Source organism: Sus scrofa, chromosome 4, assembly GCF_054392235.1.
Source record: "Sus scrofa isolate SSC_HxYL_T2T_F1_AM1 chromosome 4, Sscrofa_HxYL_maternal_Yorkshire_Landrace_v2.0, whole genome shotgun sequence".
NCBI lineage: Eukaryota > Metazoa > Chordata > Mammalia > Artiodactyla > Suidae > Sus > Sus scrofa.
The window spans coordinates 127,561,220-127,577,532 of record NC_139386.1 but is presented as its reverse complement, the minus strand read 5'-3'; the positions used below and the strand labels follow the sequence as shown (position 1 = coordinate 127,577,532).

At 43.4% G+C, this 16,313-nt stretch overlaps 1 protein-coding gene and 1 long non-coding RNA gene across 45 annotated transcripts in view; both read left to right on the top strand.

The window, feature by feature from the left end:
• Positions 1 to 16,313, top strand: part of TLCD4 (TLC domain containing 4) — a 110,940-nt gene that overhangs the window by 77,408 nt on the left and 17,219 nt on the right. For 31 of the 44 annotated variants that reach the window (XM_085020821.1, XM_085020813.1, XM_085020820.1 and 28 more), the window contains 1 exon segment: positions 12,732 to 12,805. The exons of the other annotated variants lie outside the window; for them this stretch is intronic. In XM_085020821.1, the coding sequence (XP_084876947.1) occupies positions 12,732 to 12,805 (74 nt within the window). 44 annotated transcript variants of the gene reach the window in all.
• LOC146404244 (uncharacterized) lies at positions 7,442 to 11,944 on the top strand. Its single transcript, XR_014844760.1, has 2 exons — positions 7,442 to 10,093; positions 10,662 to 11,944. It is a non-coding gene; the product is annotated as an uncharacterized LOC146404244 (long non-coding RNA).

Below are 16,313 nucleotides of genomic sequence, written 5' to 3'. Positions count from 1 at the left end.
CCTATCAAAGATTAATGGAATTGAGTCAGAGGAACCAACCTGATGGCTCTTTCCCTGGCTAACAATGTGACCATTAGATCATCATTTAAAATACCAACTTTGGAGTTCCCGTCGTGGCGCAGTGGTTAACGAATCCGACTAGGAACCATGAAGTTGCGGGTTTGGTCCCTGCCCTTGCTCAGTGGGTTAAGGATCCGGCATTGCCGTGAGCTGTGGTGTAGGTTGCAGACGCGGCTCGGATCCCGTGTTGCTGTGGCTCTGGCATAGGCCGGTGGCTACGGCTCCGATTAGACCCCTAGCCTGGGAACCTCCATATGCCGCGGGAGCGACCCAAGAAATAGCAACAACAACAACAACAACAACAACAACAAAAAAACAAAAAAAACAAAAAAAACAACTTTGAAACCCTCTGACTCATGAGTTTGTGATTATATTGAAAAAAAGCAAACAAGCAAGCAAGCAAGCAAGCTGGGTGGCCCTTGTGTGAGGTCTCATGTGGATGCTGTGAGGTAGCAGTTGGGCCTGGATTCATCTAAAGGTTCAGCAGGGTGGAACGGAGCTTATTCAAGCTGGCTCTCTGCTTCCACCTTAGCCGGCTCGTTGTCTGAGGCCCGTCTGTGTGGCTTGGGCTCCTCACAGCCTGGCAGTTGTGTACCAAAAGGGAGCATCTCAAGGGCAGTTTTCCAACAGACCCAGGAGGAAGCTGCACGGCTGCTTATGCCTCAGCCACAGAACCCGAATGTTGCTTCCGCTGCGTTCTGCTGGTCCAGGGAGTCACTGAGGCAGCCCAGGTTCAAGGGGAGGAAAGTGACTCCACCTCGTGATGCAGCGAGCACCGTGCACGTGCAGGAAGGAATTGACGGTGGTCACTTAGGTGATGGTGTGTCCTTGTTCCTACCGTGTGTTATCTTCTTGCTGTGATGGGTAAGAATGGAGCTCTCACTCCTCTGTTGCCCATCCCTTCTTTCTTCCTGTGTAGTCAAAGTAATTTGAGTTTCTCTCTCAGTTCCTTTGAACGCTTTGCACACTTGTATTTCTCGTTCGTAGCACCTTTTGGTGCTTTCGGTGAAGGCTTTGTGTTTCTGTCCTTCCACTTCTCTGACTCCCACTGTGCTTCTCAGTTTCTGTCATTTGGAATTGGGCTTTTTGTATGGCCAGGTTTTTAAAATATTTGACTTTTACTCTGCAGTCGCATTGTGTTCCCTTATATCCAGTTGATCCTACACCAGAGAAAATAAAGCATTATGACTACGTCAAAATATTTGACGGCACAACTAGAATTACATTTACTGTCTATTTTTGCTTAGAGTTTCTGGTTGCCTTCCAATCTTCTTGTCGCGTTGGCCTGTATCATGTATTTGTGTCGTTCAGTATCCTGGAAGAGAGCATCCTATCTCTGCAGTCATCTTCCCCCAGTACCTGCCCTTGGAGTTGTCCACTGTCCTGCCCTCGAGGTCTGCTGCTTCATGTCCCAGGCTCCCGAGCATCTCTCTCTCGGTTCAGGGCCACTGTTTCCTGCATCCCATATCATGGTTTATTCACTTGTGCTGCAGTACATTCTCAAATCATTTTCTAAGAGAGAGGAAAAAGGAGATTCACTCTCTAAGTCTTCAGCAAGTTCTGAAAATGTTTTTGTTGTAAAGCCATCTGGTTGTGTCATTACCTCTGTTGCTGGCATATGGGTATATCCTGCTATTTCATCAATTCCCTATGGGTTTTTCTAAGTTTCACTATTGTATGTAACTGGAGTAGACATTTATTTCTACAGCATCATATTTGTGCCTATACATAATTATTTTCAAAAATAATTCTGTAGGCTCCCTGGGCAAATGAAATGTACATTTTTAAGGATAGTGACCTGTTCTACTAAAATTCTTTTTTAGAAAGTTTACCTTGTGCCCTCAAAAAGACATATGTGCTTTAACAGATTAATGTGTAGGCATTATTGTGTGTAAATGGTTCTTTTCATCAGGAGCTTGGTTGGTTTTTGTTGTTGGGTCTGTTGGTTTTGTGACTCCTGGCAGTTAATAGGGCTCAGGAGCTCCTGGAAAGGGGAGGCCAGATTTTCTGAGCAAATTAGAAATGGTATTCGGAAAACACATAGCAATGTGCTTGGACAGTCCTTCGGTATTTGCAGGGTTATCATACGGAAAAGGGGTTTTGGATAGCCAGGATCAGGAGGAGGCTGATCAATGTCCAAGAGGGTACCGGGTCATCCTGGAACTTTCTGGAAGCGGTCCCTAAGTGCAGTAAGCTGCTTTGGGAGATGCTGCCACACTCCTCGCCATAGAGTTGTCCAGGTCGAGGGGCAAACTGGGAGAGCTCTCGTAGAAGGGATTAGAAAATTGTAGGAATAGAAATAGGCCATCTTGAGAGGCCATTTTAACCCTCGCTAATAAGCATCAGGTTGTCGTGAAGGGTTAAGTGTGGGTTCGGTGAAATATAGCTGTGCCAAGTAGGGTATAAAGTCGCTCTAACCTGTTGGGTAAATGAAACAGCTGTGCCTTCCCTTAGACGTGTTTATTTTCCCTTTTCAACCTGGAGTTTTCCCTGCAACACTTAGAAAGTAGCAACTACTTTTTGAGGAATGATTTATGAATATAATTTATCTTTTATGGTAAAATAGCTGCTGTGAGCCTGTATTTAGCCCTTACTAGCTGTGATGGGAATCTGTCTGTCTCATCCTTTCATCATCATCATTTCAGGCGTGGTCCTTAGTCCTGTGTGGTCATCCAGGTATCAAAGACTAGAGGTGAAGGCTTCTACATAGGCAGGAAGGAATAGGTCCTTTTTTAGGACTTGTTCAAACTTATTTAATCTTCCTCATCGCTACGCTAAGAAAAATTACCAGGTTCAATTTCACTTCCAACTGAAAAACCGGGAGAGGTCCAGAGTGCCTTTTCCGTTTTAGTATTTTTTCTGATTGCCGTTCATACGCATCACAACTTAGTCTCATGTCGGTTCTGTCCTCAGGGTGGTACTCTGCCCGTTGTACACGTGGAGAAGCTTAGGTTTAGGTCCGCTGTGCCCAAGGTCACTCAGGAGAGCAAGGGCCTCCCCACCACAGGCCCATGATCACTTATTAACTAGCCCTGCCTCCCTAAATTTAATTGCTTAATTATCATAATGGATCGCCCCATAGAGTAAGTTTTTAAGGCTTTCTAAGCAATCAGTAAGCCTCGAAGTCTTCATGGAAATTCTACGGGAGTATTGGGATTATAGATCACTTCAAATGGTATGCGGAGGCACATCCATCTATCAGTGAACCTCAACTCTTGTCCTTCCATTGTCTTAGAAAACTTTGAGGATGTTGATGGCAGCAATGACAGCTCTGTTACAACAGTTCTTTTTTTTCCTTTTTTTTTTTTGCTATTTCTTTGGGCCACTCCCACGGCATATGGAGGTTCCCAGGCTAGGGGTCGAATCGGAGCTGTAGCCGCCGGCCTAGCCAGAGCCACAGCAGTGCAGGATCCGAGCCGTGTCTGCAACCTACACCACAGCTCACGGCAACGCCGGATCGTGAACCCACTGAGCAAGGGCAGGGACCGAACCCGCAACCTCATGGTTCCCAGTCAGATTCGCTAACCACTGCGCCAGGACGGGAACTCCTGTTACAACAGTTCTATTACGAAGTATTCCTCACATTTTAAAGAGATCCGGAAGTGGGGTTAGAGATAGTCAGTAATAGCCAGAAGGTTGTGTGGCTCAGGAGGGACTCTGCAGTTGGCTGGTTTGCTCACGGATCGCCTGCTCCTAGCTGCTCTCCTCCTGATTCATAGCTATTAGGTGAGTCTCAAGTTCTCCTGCCTCTTTTACTTGCCTACCTGCTTTTTCCTGTCTTGCCTTCACTTATCTAAATGTTTCAGTGTTTGGAAACTAAACGTCATTTTGTCTCATAACAAGTTTATGAAAACCTCTCATTCTGTCCTACTGATTCCTTTAAAAAATTGAGATCTGGGAGTTCCCATTGTGGCTCAGCGGTAATGAACCTGACTAGTATCCATGAGGATGCAGATTCGATCCCTGGCCTTGCTCAGTGGGATAAGCATCTGGTGTTGCTGTGAGCTGTGGTGTAGGTCAAAGACACAGCTCAGATCCCTCGGCTCGGATCCCACGTTGCTGTGGCTGTGGTGTAAGCCAGCAGCTGCATCTCCAATTCATCCCCTAACCTGGGAACTTATATATGTGTGGCCCTAGAAATACCCCCCCCCCCCAAAAAAATTGAAATCAGGATATCTTCCTCCTTTCATTTTGGAGTGGAATACTAATAGTGTCATCAGAATGCCCTCGCCCACTCAGAAACCCGCCTGAAGGACACTTTTAAGATTTTGGTTTTGCAGGCCATGCTCCTTTAGCTGCTGAGCAGGTGAGGTTCAACTCGGAAAACAGGGGCCGGGCGCTGCACTAAGCTGCGTGGTAGAACAGTAACTGAGACGCAGAGAAGGCAGGTGTTTGCAGGGGGCTAAGTCCTGTAACAGACAGGAAGGGTCAGGAAGAACTTTTCTAGAGGCGTGTACAGGCCCATCTGGTCATGCTGTGGATTCTGATGGGGGCCTTTGTAAATCTCCCCTAAGTGCAATTTCAGAGAAGTAGGAAGCCACTTTCCTTGGGGCCTAGAGATCCCGAGTCATCATTATGCTAGGACAAGGCTTCTCTGACTCGGTGTGTATTGGAATCACCTAGAGAACCTATGACGACTGGATTACTCGTGACACCCTCAGGGCTTCTGATCCTACCTCCATCCCAGGATGGGGCCCAGGATTATGCAAATTTAGCAAGTTCCCAGGTGATGCTGATACTGCTGGTCTGGGCACCACCCTTTGAGAACCACTGGGCTAGACCTAACTCATTTTCTTTGGAAAGAGGTAAGAAATCAGGAGAATAGCCAGGATGTTATGTTTTTTGTTTTTTGTTTTTTTTTGACACACTTGCAGCATGTGGAAGTTCCTAGGCCAGGGATCAAACATACAACTTAACTGCTAGACCACCCGGGAACTTTTGCCCATTTGTTGTGTTTCCTTTTTTTTTAAATCTGGGGGAAGTTTTCTCAAAGATGTGGAAAATTTGCATTTTGGCCAAATATAGGTGAAAACAACATATCAAATATACTATTTTTATTAGTAACTTTAAATTCTTAAAGATATCATAAAGTCAGGTTTTATCTAATATTAATTTGGTACTTTGGTTAATAGTAATTTTTTGAATTAATTTTATTTGGTTTTTTAATTTTTTTTTTTTTTTTTTAAGGCCACACCTGCAGCATATGGAAGTTCCCAGGCTAGGGGTTGAATTAGAGCTACAGCTGCTGGCCTGCACCACAGCCACAGCAATGCCAGATCTGAGCCACCTCTGTGACCCACAGCACAGCTCACAACAACACTGGATCTTTAATTCACTGAGCAGAGCCAGGGATCAAACCCAGATCCTCATGGATCCTAGTCAGGTTTGTTACCACTGAGCCATGACAGAATACTTATATTTAATTCTATACCAATTTGAAAGGATTTGGAAGAAATAATCTTTTAAACTCAAAAAAATCTTAGACATATTTCATTAACATTTTTGCATTTTTAAAGTTAACTAGAGAGATTTTTAGAATTGTTTTTTAAAGTTTAAGACCAAGACTATTGCTAGTATTATACTTTAGTGTTTTACATGACTTTAAGGTGTCTTTTAAAATATTTTGGGAGTTATATAAAGTGCAAATTTTTGTTTGTTTTATTTTTGTCTTTTTAGGGCGGCACCTGCAGCATATGGAGGTTCCGAGGCTAGGGGTCGAATCGGAGTTACAACTGCTGGCCTACACCAGAGCCACAGCAACGTGGGATCTCTGAGCCGAGTCTGCAACCTACACCACAGCTCACGGCAACTTAACCCACTGAGCAGGGCCAGGGATCAAACCTGCAACCTCATGGTTCCTAGTCGGATTCGTTTCTGCTGTGCCACAGCAGGAACTCCCCATAAAATACAAACTAAGCAAAAATAAAACACCTTTCAGTATTGGATCTCATCTTTGGAAAAATGATTTATTTGGAAGATACAGTGAGTAATTCAGCAAGAGTCTTGGCTGACCACAGGAACACATTAAGTCACAATATTTTATAGCACGCGGACTGTCATGTGATCTGAATATTGGGTGTAGTTACCTACAGTGCCATAGACCTAAAAAACCAATCAGAAGCAAACTGCTAAGAGTAATGGATTGGAGGAAGAGCTGCCTTTAACTTGAGGCGAGAAGGGCAGTGTTACGAATAAGAGAATTTATCTTTATGAAATGAGAGTGAGTGTTGATTACAACTAATCCATTGCAGTGAAAGATTATACTAATAAAAATATGTCCAAGATTTTTATGTCTGGTTCAAGTAACGATCACACTAAAATAACTTCTTTTCTTTCATTTTTTTTTTGTCCCTCTCCTCCAGTCATGCTATTTATAGTTGTTTACTCTTTTCAAAGCTCATCCCCCTTGCCCTGTTCACTGCAGAATTTAACTCTGGAAGGAGAGAAAGATCATTTTAGCTTTTAAATTTTACTTGAATAGTCTCTAATTGAACAAAATTACTTGTTCTTCTGATCTCTTCTTAATTTTTGTAAGATTTTTTTTTTATCATAGTTGATTGGCAGTGTTCTGTCACTTTCTGCTGTACAGCAAAGTGACCCAGTCATACATATGTATACATTCTTTTCCTCTCATTATCCTCCATCATCTTCCATCTCAAGTGACTAGATATAGTTCCCTGTGCTATACAGCAGAATCTCTTCTTTTTTTTTTTTATTAAGGCCACACATGTGGCATATGGAGGTTCCCAGTCTAGGGGTCCAATCGGAGCTACAGCTGCCGGCCTACACCACAGCCACAGCAACGCCAGATCCGAGCCACGTCTGCAACCTACACCACGGCTCACAGCAACATCGAATCCTTAATCCACTGAGCGAGGCCAGGGATCAAACCCGAAACCTCATGGTTCTTAGTTGGGTTTGTTTCAGCTGCGCCATGGTGGGAACTCCTGATCTCTTCTTAATTCAGCTATTCTGACTGCTTCTATTGGAAAAACCCACCTAAATTTTAAGTAATTCACCAGAACTGAAAATAAGCCCACAAAATATCCAGAAACCTGGAATATGAACAACAGTTTGTTTCCTCGGGTCTTTAAAGTAGCTCGTTGATGCTAGATGAGTTAGAGAGATCAGACACTTGCTGTTAATTCATTCCCACATCTCCTAGCTGGGAATGTGGTTTCCGTTATGTGTCAGATGAAAAAATTGACCTGCCATTTGCAATGCATTATAATTGAATTTGTAATAAAATAAGGATGGGAGTGGCTCGCCCATGTCTGTCTTGGTTTTACCATTTTACCACTGAAAATCCCACATCCCATGAAAGCCGTCCCTGTGATGCAAAAAAAAATCATGGCCACCATGATTTGCAGTTCCCAGTACTGGATCCTCTATTGTCCTATCACTCTGCATGATGCAACTTAAGGGTTTTGTAATCAGGAGCAGTCACAGCCACCTTTGACGTTGCCCATTGGATTAACTGTGGTGATTTGTATTGAGATAGTGTTCATTTAATTTATAACACTGTAAAGATTGTGATTGTGTTCATTTAATTTATAACACTGTAAAGATTGTGGCCATGTTTTCTAAGAGTTCAGATAATGAAAATGGGAACAGTTATGACCAACCCAGAATGCCTCAAACCAATAAAGAAGGTTATAGTAGTTGTTATATTTAGAAATACACATGGTACATGTCATTGTATATGTCGTCACAGATGGATGGAAATACACATGAATTAGAAAGTTAGATACCAAAGCAGAACATACTGGACAACAGGCAGAAAGGAATTTGGGGTTGAATTGTGTCTCTTCGCCCCCTCGCCCAGAATGTGACTTTCTTGAGAAATAGGGTCATTACAGGTATTATTAGTTAAGTGAAGATGAGGTCATACTTGAGTGGGATTGGTCCTTAATCCAATATGACTGGCATCCTTATAAAAAAGGGAAAGTTGGGTCACCAGACGTGCACGCAGGGGGAAGACGCCACGTGAAGATGGGAGTTTGGCTGCCGGAAACCAAGAAACTGTAGGAATCAAAGAGGGAGGCTTGGAAGAGCTCCTTCTTTAGAACATTCAGAAAGAGCATGGCCTCGTGGACACCTTGATCCCAGACTTCTAGCCTCCAGAACTGTGAGATAATAGATTTCTGCTGTTTAAGCCACCCAGTCTGTGGTATTTGCTATGGTGGCCCTACCCCGCTAACACAGGCCTGGTAGAGAAGCCAGTGTAAAAGCATCTGAGGAGACGGAGCCTCGCAGGTAGAATGAGACAGGCAGGTGCATGTCAATCAATGTGTATTTTTCACATCTTCCAAAAAGACACCAATGCTCTACTGAAAATAGCAGCCATTGAATTAGCTTGGATGTCCCATATAAATATATACATTTTATTCCTTTGATTGCTCTGTGAACCTGAGTCAAGCTACTTTTCCTGATTCAGAGGTCCTATCTAAAATAGCTGGAGGTGGGAGAAGGGGGGAAATTTTGATAATAGGTGCATGGCTTCTTCTAGGGTGTAGAGCTGATTCTGTCACATCTTACCAATGATCATTTTTTTTCCTGCGGTGTATCGAGTGGTTTATTGAATTACAGCAACAAAAAAACGTTCCTCTAGGTCTTAGGTACTATGGTTTGAAAAATGGAGTTTCAAATTGAATTGTTTACTTCTATGACAATTCTAAAGAAACCGCATAAAACAAAAATTGTTGATGTGTCCAACACCAAATTAGATTTTGCTCATCAATCTGCATTTTATGGCAGCCAGTGCTGTTGTAAACTTCGACAAATTTCACTCAGTCTATAAACCTCTCACCAAAGAAAATGAAAAGTCACTGCCGGGGCGAAGTCTGCCACATGCTTAGCATGCAGAGCTGTTAAAAGGGATGTGGTTTGCTCACCTCTGACATCGAGGCTTGTCTCCTTCCCCTGTGTTTACTCAGAACCTGAGGAAGCGCTTACTGAGATTTTTGGCTTTATGCAGGTGGTAGGAGGTGACCTCTGGGGACATGGGCCTGCAAGGCTCTGTGACTGCTGCCAGCAAATGTTGGCCGGCTGCACAGTCACATGTTCAGCGTGTGAGGCAAGAAGAAGGTCCTTAGTTTGGAAATAGCTTGAGGATAAGAATGCAGAGAAGGGTGGCAGTGAAACAGGTATCGAGGTACTCGTTCTCCAGAATTCTGTGATGGTCGTTGAGGCCGTACGGAGCTAGAAGAGAACGAACTCTCTGTGCCTGCCTTGTTTGATGTTACGTGCAGATTGTGACAGAAACTATATGATGAAATAAGGGCTCATTTTTTTTTTTTTTTTGAAATAAGTTTGCTTTAGAACTCAAAAATGGGACCAGAGAAAGAGGAGCTACATTAAATACGACTTTTTTTTTTTTCCCCCTCTAAAACTATCTTATTGGAACCATCCAGAGTGCCTTGGACTGTTTTAAAATGATGGGTATTCTAGAAATAGTGTGCACGACGGATTTATGCATACAAAGGACCTTACAGACAAACAGCTGATCGATCAGAGCAAGCCTGCAGATACAAAGTGGATGGATACTGTTAGAGAGCTGGAAACGTGATTCTTATAACTCTAAAATCCTGCTCTCGCTGTTAAGTAAAATCTTATGTATTTTATGATTAAATACTTTTGTTGAGAAAATAGTTAGCTTGAGATCATTGTACTGAAATCATATCAGGAATGTGGGCCTCTAAGAGCAGAGTTACAAGTCAAAGTAAATTTTATATTTAACTGTAGTTGCTTTACTCCTGGGAAAAAAGAAAAAAAACAGATATCCTAAAGGCCATAGGCAATTTCTGAACAGTATTATTGGAAAAGGAAGTAAGGAGAAAAAAATAGCCTCTGTCATGGAGAGAAAGATATCATTGTTTTTTAAATTAAATATAGGTAACAATTATTTAGTCCTGTTTTATTTACACGCTCCTTTTTCAAAGTCTTACATTTATACTTCTTAAAAACATAATATAACCTACTTTATTTATTTATTTATTTTAGGGCCGCACCCACGACATATGGAAGTTCCCAGGTTAGAGGTCAAATCAGACCTGCAGCTGCTGGCCTACGCCACAGCCGCAGGGGGTCCAAGCCACAGCTGTGACCTACACCACAGCTCACAGCAATGCTGGATCCTTAACCCACTGAGCGAGGCCAGGGATCGAACCTGTGTCCTCATGGATACTAGTCAGATTCGTTTCCACTGAGCCACGGTGAGAACTCCTGACCTACTAAATTTAAATATCTAACAAAGGATTAAATAAAAGGGAAGGAGAAAACATTTTTAAAAGATTGTATTTTTCCACAATTTTATTTGTTTAATTACACGTACTATTAATTACTACTGACCACCACTATTAACTATTCCTATTCTTTAAATAAAAGCATTTGTTGTAACAGAGAGGTAAATGGTACAGAATAATGTATAATTTCAAATTCACATGTTTCTATGTTAAAATAATAACATGTGTGTAATTATTTCCCTCATGTCGTCATGTGTTTTTGGACTGGTAAGGCTGTGACGTGTTGACCCTAAATTTTTTTTTTTTCGTTTTTTTGCCATTTCTTGGGCTACTCCCGAGGCATATGGAGGTTCCCAGGCTAGGAGTCGAATCAGAGCTACAGCTGCTGGCCTACACCACAGCCACAGCAACACGGGATCCGAGCGGGTGCCTACGACCCACACGACAGCTCACAGCAACGCCGGATCCTTAACCCACTGAGCAAGCCCAGGCATTGAACCCGCAACCCCATGGTTCCTAGTTGGATTTGTTAACCACTGAGCCATGGCGGGAACTCCCTGTTGACCCTAAAATGTTGATCATGAACCCAGCCCCTACCCCCCAACACATTCCTCATCTTGGCCGCTGTCTTTGTCTTCTTCCTCTTCACCCATTTCTGTTTCACTAAGGACAAGGAATTTAAGATTATAAAAAGTTTTAGATTTGTCTTGGAAAAGCTAATTCTTGCAATCCAGCTCTCAATTTTTAATCCCTAAAATAATTTACATAGAGAACTAAAAATCTTCAAATGAAAAGTCCCTTCATTATTTATTATTTTTCTCTTGTTCCCATTTGGAAGTCAGTGTGGTGTAACTGGTAGGAAAAGTGTTTCTGAAGTTCTCGTGTATCTAATGTTTTGCGGGCAGGTGGGACTATTTCCTGTGATGTGTAGCTGTCATTTTGATTTAACTGCAAGTTCTGGAATGATTCCATTTACCTAGTAACACTTTTGAGATTACATAAAATTTTTGGAATGTATATTTTTGGTTTTCTTTCTGTCGTGTATTAACTCTATTATACTTTTATTCTTAAATTAGTGGAAGGTACTATACATTTTGTTTCTAAATTCAGAAAGAACCCAAAAGTATATGTTTTAGCTATAGGATCATCTGGTTGACAAACAGATTTTTTCAGGTCAAACATGCTAAGATTTAGCATGTATGTTGCAAAGATGCTCAGCATCACGAGTTATTAGAGAAATGCAAATCAAAACTACAGTCAAAATGGCCATCATGAAAATGGCCATCGTCAAAACAGTAAATGCTGGAGAGGGTATGTATGTGGAGAAAAGGGAACCTTCCTGTGCTATTCATGGGAGTGTTAAGTTGGTGCAACTACTGTGTAAAACAGTATGGAGGTTCCTTTAAAAACTAAATATAGAACTACCATGTGATCCCACAGTCACATACTGCATAGCTCTGGGAAATCTATTAAATGCTCTATGATAATCTGTATGGGGAAAGAATCTGAAAAAGAGTGGAGAGATATATATATATATAGCTGACTCACCTTACTGTACACCTGAAACTAACACAAACTAATACAAGTTTATTGTAAGTCAACTATACGCCAGTAAAATTTATTTGTAAAAAAAGAGAAAAGATTTAGCCTGTGTTGTTATACTTGGCAAATATGTATCTGCTCACAGGCTTATATATTGTTACTTAGGACGTTAAACATACTTTTGAGCTGTTAAGGTATATCTATTAATGGACATAAAAATGTATTCGTGGAGTTCCCATCGTGGCTCAGCGGAAATGAATATGACTAGCATCCATGAGGACACAGGTTTGATCCCTGGCCTCACTCAGTGGGTTAAGGATCCAGCACTGCCGTGAGCTGTGGTGCAGGTCACAGACACGGCTCGGATCTGACACTGCTGTGGCTGTGGCGTAGGCCAGCAGCTACAGCTCCGATTCAGCCCCTAACCCAGGAACCTCCATATGCCTTGGGTGCAGTCCTAAAAAGCAAATATATATTAGGTGTTTACTATAGTCCCATTAGGTGTTTAGTTGCTATAAATCCCCCAACTTCTGAAATTCATGCTGCTTGGATCAGTATTTCTCCAGTAATTTGAGAATTCTGTTACTAATGGCTCTTTGCAGAATTCTTCAGTTCAGTGTGACACAGCTGCTTGAAATCTGTTTTTCTAAGTGGACATTCTATACATAACTGAACGTGCTGTGCAAAATGTTGTCTTTAAAAAATGCTGGTGACTTCTCATGACATTTCTGGGTTTCCATAAAGCAGAAAATCAGTAGAGCAGACTTGATTTGTATTTATATTGATCATTATTTTATCCTGAGAAGCTCTTGAATGTGTCTTTGATTTTTGGGAATTTGGCCGAGAATGTTACCCCTGACATTGCCTTTTCTGTTGATCATCCAGAGTGAAGGAGTGCTGGCCTACATTGGGAATTTTCGCCTGCTTGCAGAACTTTCTACCCCTTTTGTGAATCAGCGGTAGGTTCCTGATATCATTATTTATGTTAAGCTTGAGCTGCTGAGTTTGGGGGAAATGTTCCCCCAAGACCCTAAATATAAAAATGAGAGTTTGTGATAAGAATTTTCCCCATTGTATGAAATGAGGAACGTGAGCCTTGGAAAGGTTAGAGAACCTTATCCAAGAGTCCCCGCCAAGGGGGTCCTGGCGCTCGCACCTCGCTCTCTCTGTGGTATCAAGATGCTTTGTTGTACTTGGATGTATCTTGAGTCCAGTTATCCTCCTGACGCCAACTTCCTCCTGCTCCCAAATTCTGATACCACCATTATCTTAGTCCCTCTTTTCAGCAATTAATCTTTGGGAGGGATGGATTGGGAGGTTGGGGTTGGCTTATGCACACTACTATATGTAGGATAGATAACTAGCGAGGACCTACTGTACAGCTCAGGGAAATCTATTCAATACTCTGTGGTGGCCTATACGGGCAAAGAACCTGCAAGAGAATAGATGTATATGCATGTGTATGGCTTATTCCCTTTGCTGTACCCCTGAAGCTAACACGACCTGTAGCCAATAAAATTTATTTTTAAAAACTTAGCTTAAAAATACTCTTATAATTTTAGATTTACAGAATAGTTCAAAGGTAGCACAGAAACGTCCATGGTTATTTTGCCCTGTGGTTAACAGCTCACGTTATCATGGAACATCTGTTAAAACTACGAAACCAGTGTTAAAACCTTGTTATTAAGTAAACTCTGGACTTTGCTGGATTTCACGAGTTTTTCTGTTAGCATCTGGCTTTTCGTTCTAGGAGTCAGCCCAGGTGGCCCCATGCGTGGAGGTGTCCCATCTCCCGTGTCCCCCGGCCCGGGGCAGAGTCTTAGTTCTTGCCGTGTTTTTCATGGCCTCAGCAGTGTTAGGGACGCCGACCAGTTCCTCTGCAGGGCCTCCTCCAGTCTGGCCTTGTCTGTTTTTCTCACGACTGGACCGAGGTCATAGGTTTGTGGAAGGAATCAGAAGAGGCGAAGGGCCCTTCTCACCACGTCCTGTCTGGAGCTGCACGCTGTCCCCGTGACGTCACTGGGGGGGGGATGTGAACTTTCATCACGAGGCGAAGGTGGTATTTACAGGTTTCTCCACTGGGAAGTTTTTCCTTTTCCTTGCTCTCTTTTTTGAAAGTAAGGTGGGAAGCCCACTCTCAAGGGGGTGGGGGGTAGGCTGATTAAGCCCCAGCTCCTGGAGGGAGGGAGTTGCCCATTTTTGACAATGGACTTTTTTTTTTTTTTTTTTTTTTTTTGTCTCTTTAGGGCGGCACCTGCAGCATATGGAGGTTCCCAGGTTAGGGGTGGCGTTGGAGCTATAGCTGCCGGTCTACACCACAGCCACAGCAATACAGGATCCTAGCGGTGTCTGCAACCTACACCACCGCTCACGGCAACGCCGGATCCTTAACCCACTGAATGAGGCCAGGGATTGAACCTGCAACCTCAAGGATCCTTGTCGGGTGTGTTTCTCCTGAGGTACAATGGACTTCTTACTGGGCTTCATTACCCTTATTTAACAGCATCCGCTGACGTGTCTCCTGTGCAGTGTTCAGCTGCTCCATGTCCATGAGGTCAAGGCCTCCGGTCTGGTTGCTGCGCTGGCCTGGCTCTGGCTTCCTAACTCCAGGTTCACCGGCTCTCCTGTCCTTTCCTCCCTGCGCCGCCAAAGTCCTCCTCCTCATGTTCCACTTTCAGCCCCTTATTCTCTCCCAGAACACTGCATCCTCTTCGAGCCTCCTCTGACTTGTGAAGCTCTCTGTGACGTGCTGCACGTCTCCAGCCTTATTTCTTACTCCTCAGGAGAGTTAATTTGTACCCTTACTGTTTCATGTGCCGGTGGATTTTTCTCACGTTTCTTCTTTCATTCATCTCCTCCGTCTTTGAAAAGTTTACCAAGTTTTCAAGTCTTAGGTCAAAACCCCAACCCCGGGGAGGTTCCCACGATGACATGCAGCCTTTTGTCACTTAGGACAGAGACAACCAAAGAACTGAGAGTCCGATCAGACTGATGCGAGTTAGCTTACCCTGCATCAAACCCTGTTGGTGATCCAGGACGCAAGTGATCCCGAGACTCGGTGTTTGGCTCCTAGGCCACCCAGGCACACTCTGGCACGAGGCTACCCATGGGGCCTCTAAGTGATGCGTATGGTTCATGTTGCTGACACAGAAGGAGCTCTCTGCATATTATGAAACATCTCCACTTAATGCTCAGATCGTTACATCTTATGTAACAGCCCCCAGGGCAGTCAGACCCCGTAACTCCGTACAACATAGATTCATTTACCGTAAGTGACCCTAGACCAGGTACATCTGAAAAGCAGCACACGGATGAAGACTTTCCCGCTGCAAACACCATTAGCCTTCCTATTGGGACATCTGTCCTTCGGATGTTGCCCAAGAGTTAGCCTGATCACCTTTTTTTCTTGCTAAGGGTGGGAGGGGTGCCCCCAGACAGAAGACATTTGGTTGCAGATCTGCTGCCCAACCTTTTCTTTCCCAAGGACTTACGTCCTGTCTTATTTTGCTTGCCAGTGTTTCATATGTTATAATCTCATTTCTCGAAGAAGACGCTAAGTTCATTGGGCTTGGCCATGTAAAATTTTAACAGCAGGAATTCTTCTGTTGTTTTTCAAAGACTCTGATGACGTGAGAGTATGGAGAGCAAAGAGCACGTTCTTCAAAGACAGAAAAATCCTAGATTCAAATCCAGGCTCTCCTGCCTCACCACTGTGAGAGGGGAGGTTATTTAATCTTTCCAAGCTTCAGTTTCCTCACTTCTCTAACAGGGATAATGATCCCTATAGGCCTCACATTTCATTGTGAAGAGTCTATGAGGTTATAGGTTATGTCATCTGAACGTTTACGTACGCACACAAAGCACTTGTCCCACAGTCCCTATGCAGCAGGTGCTAAGTATAGGGTACATTCCGGATGCTACAACCTAGTCAGCACTGGAAGTGCAGCGTTTATGTTTGCTTCCTCTGCTTTGTCCCATCTTTTTCCATTCTTTAAACCATTAGAATTAGACTTCCTCTCCTGTCATTTTGCTGGAACGGTTTCGTTAGAGGTACCGTTGCCTGCCCGATGCGCAATCCAGCGACGCTGGTGCCTCTGTTTCTGTATCTCTCTGTGGCCTTGATGCTGTTGGCCACTTTCTCCTCTCCATGCCGAAACTCCCTTTGCTTTCATGACCCCGCACTCACCTGGTTCTTGTATTTCTGTGACCGTCCCCTCTCAGTCTCTCTGGAGGAGACAGTTCCTTCAACACTGGTGTCCCCAGGGCTCTCTTCCAGGCCCACCGATCTTTTCTGAGCTTCTCCCTGGGCGAGTTGGGCTTTCAAGGTTTCAGCTGTTCCCCATTTGCTCAGCGTGGTATAATGGACCATGCATGAATTTTAGCATCATAGAAACCCACATTGCAACTTAACCTTGCCACTTACCTGCCCTGACCTTGGCTGAGTTATGTAACCCTCCTGAACCACCG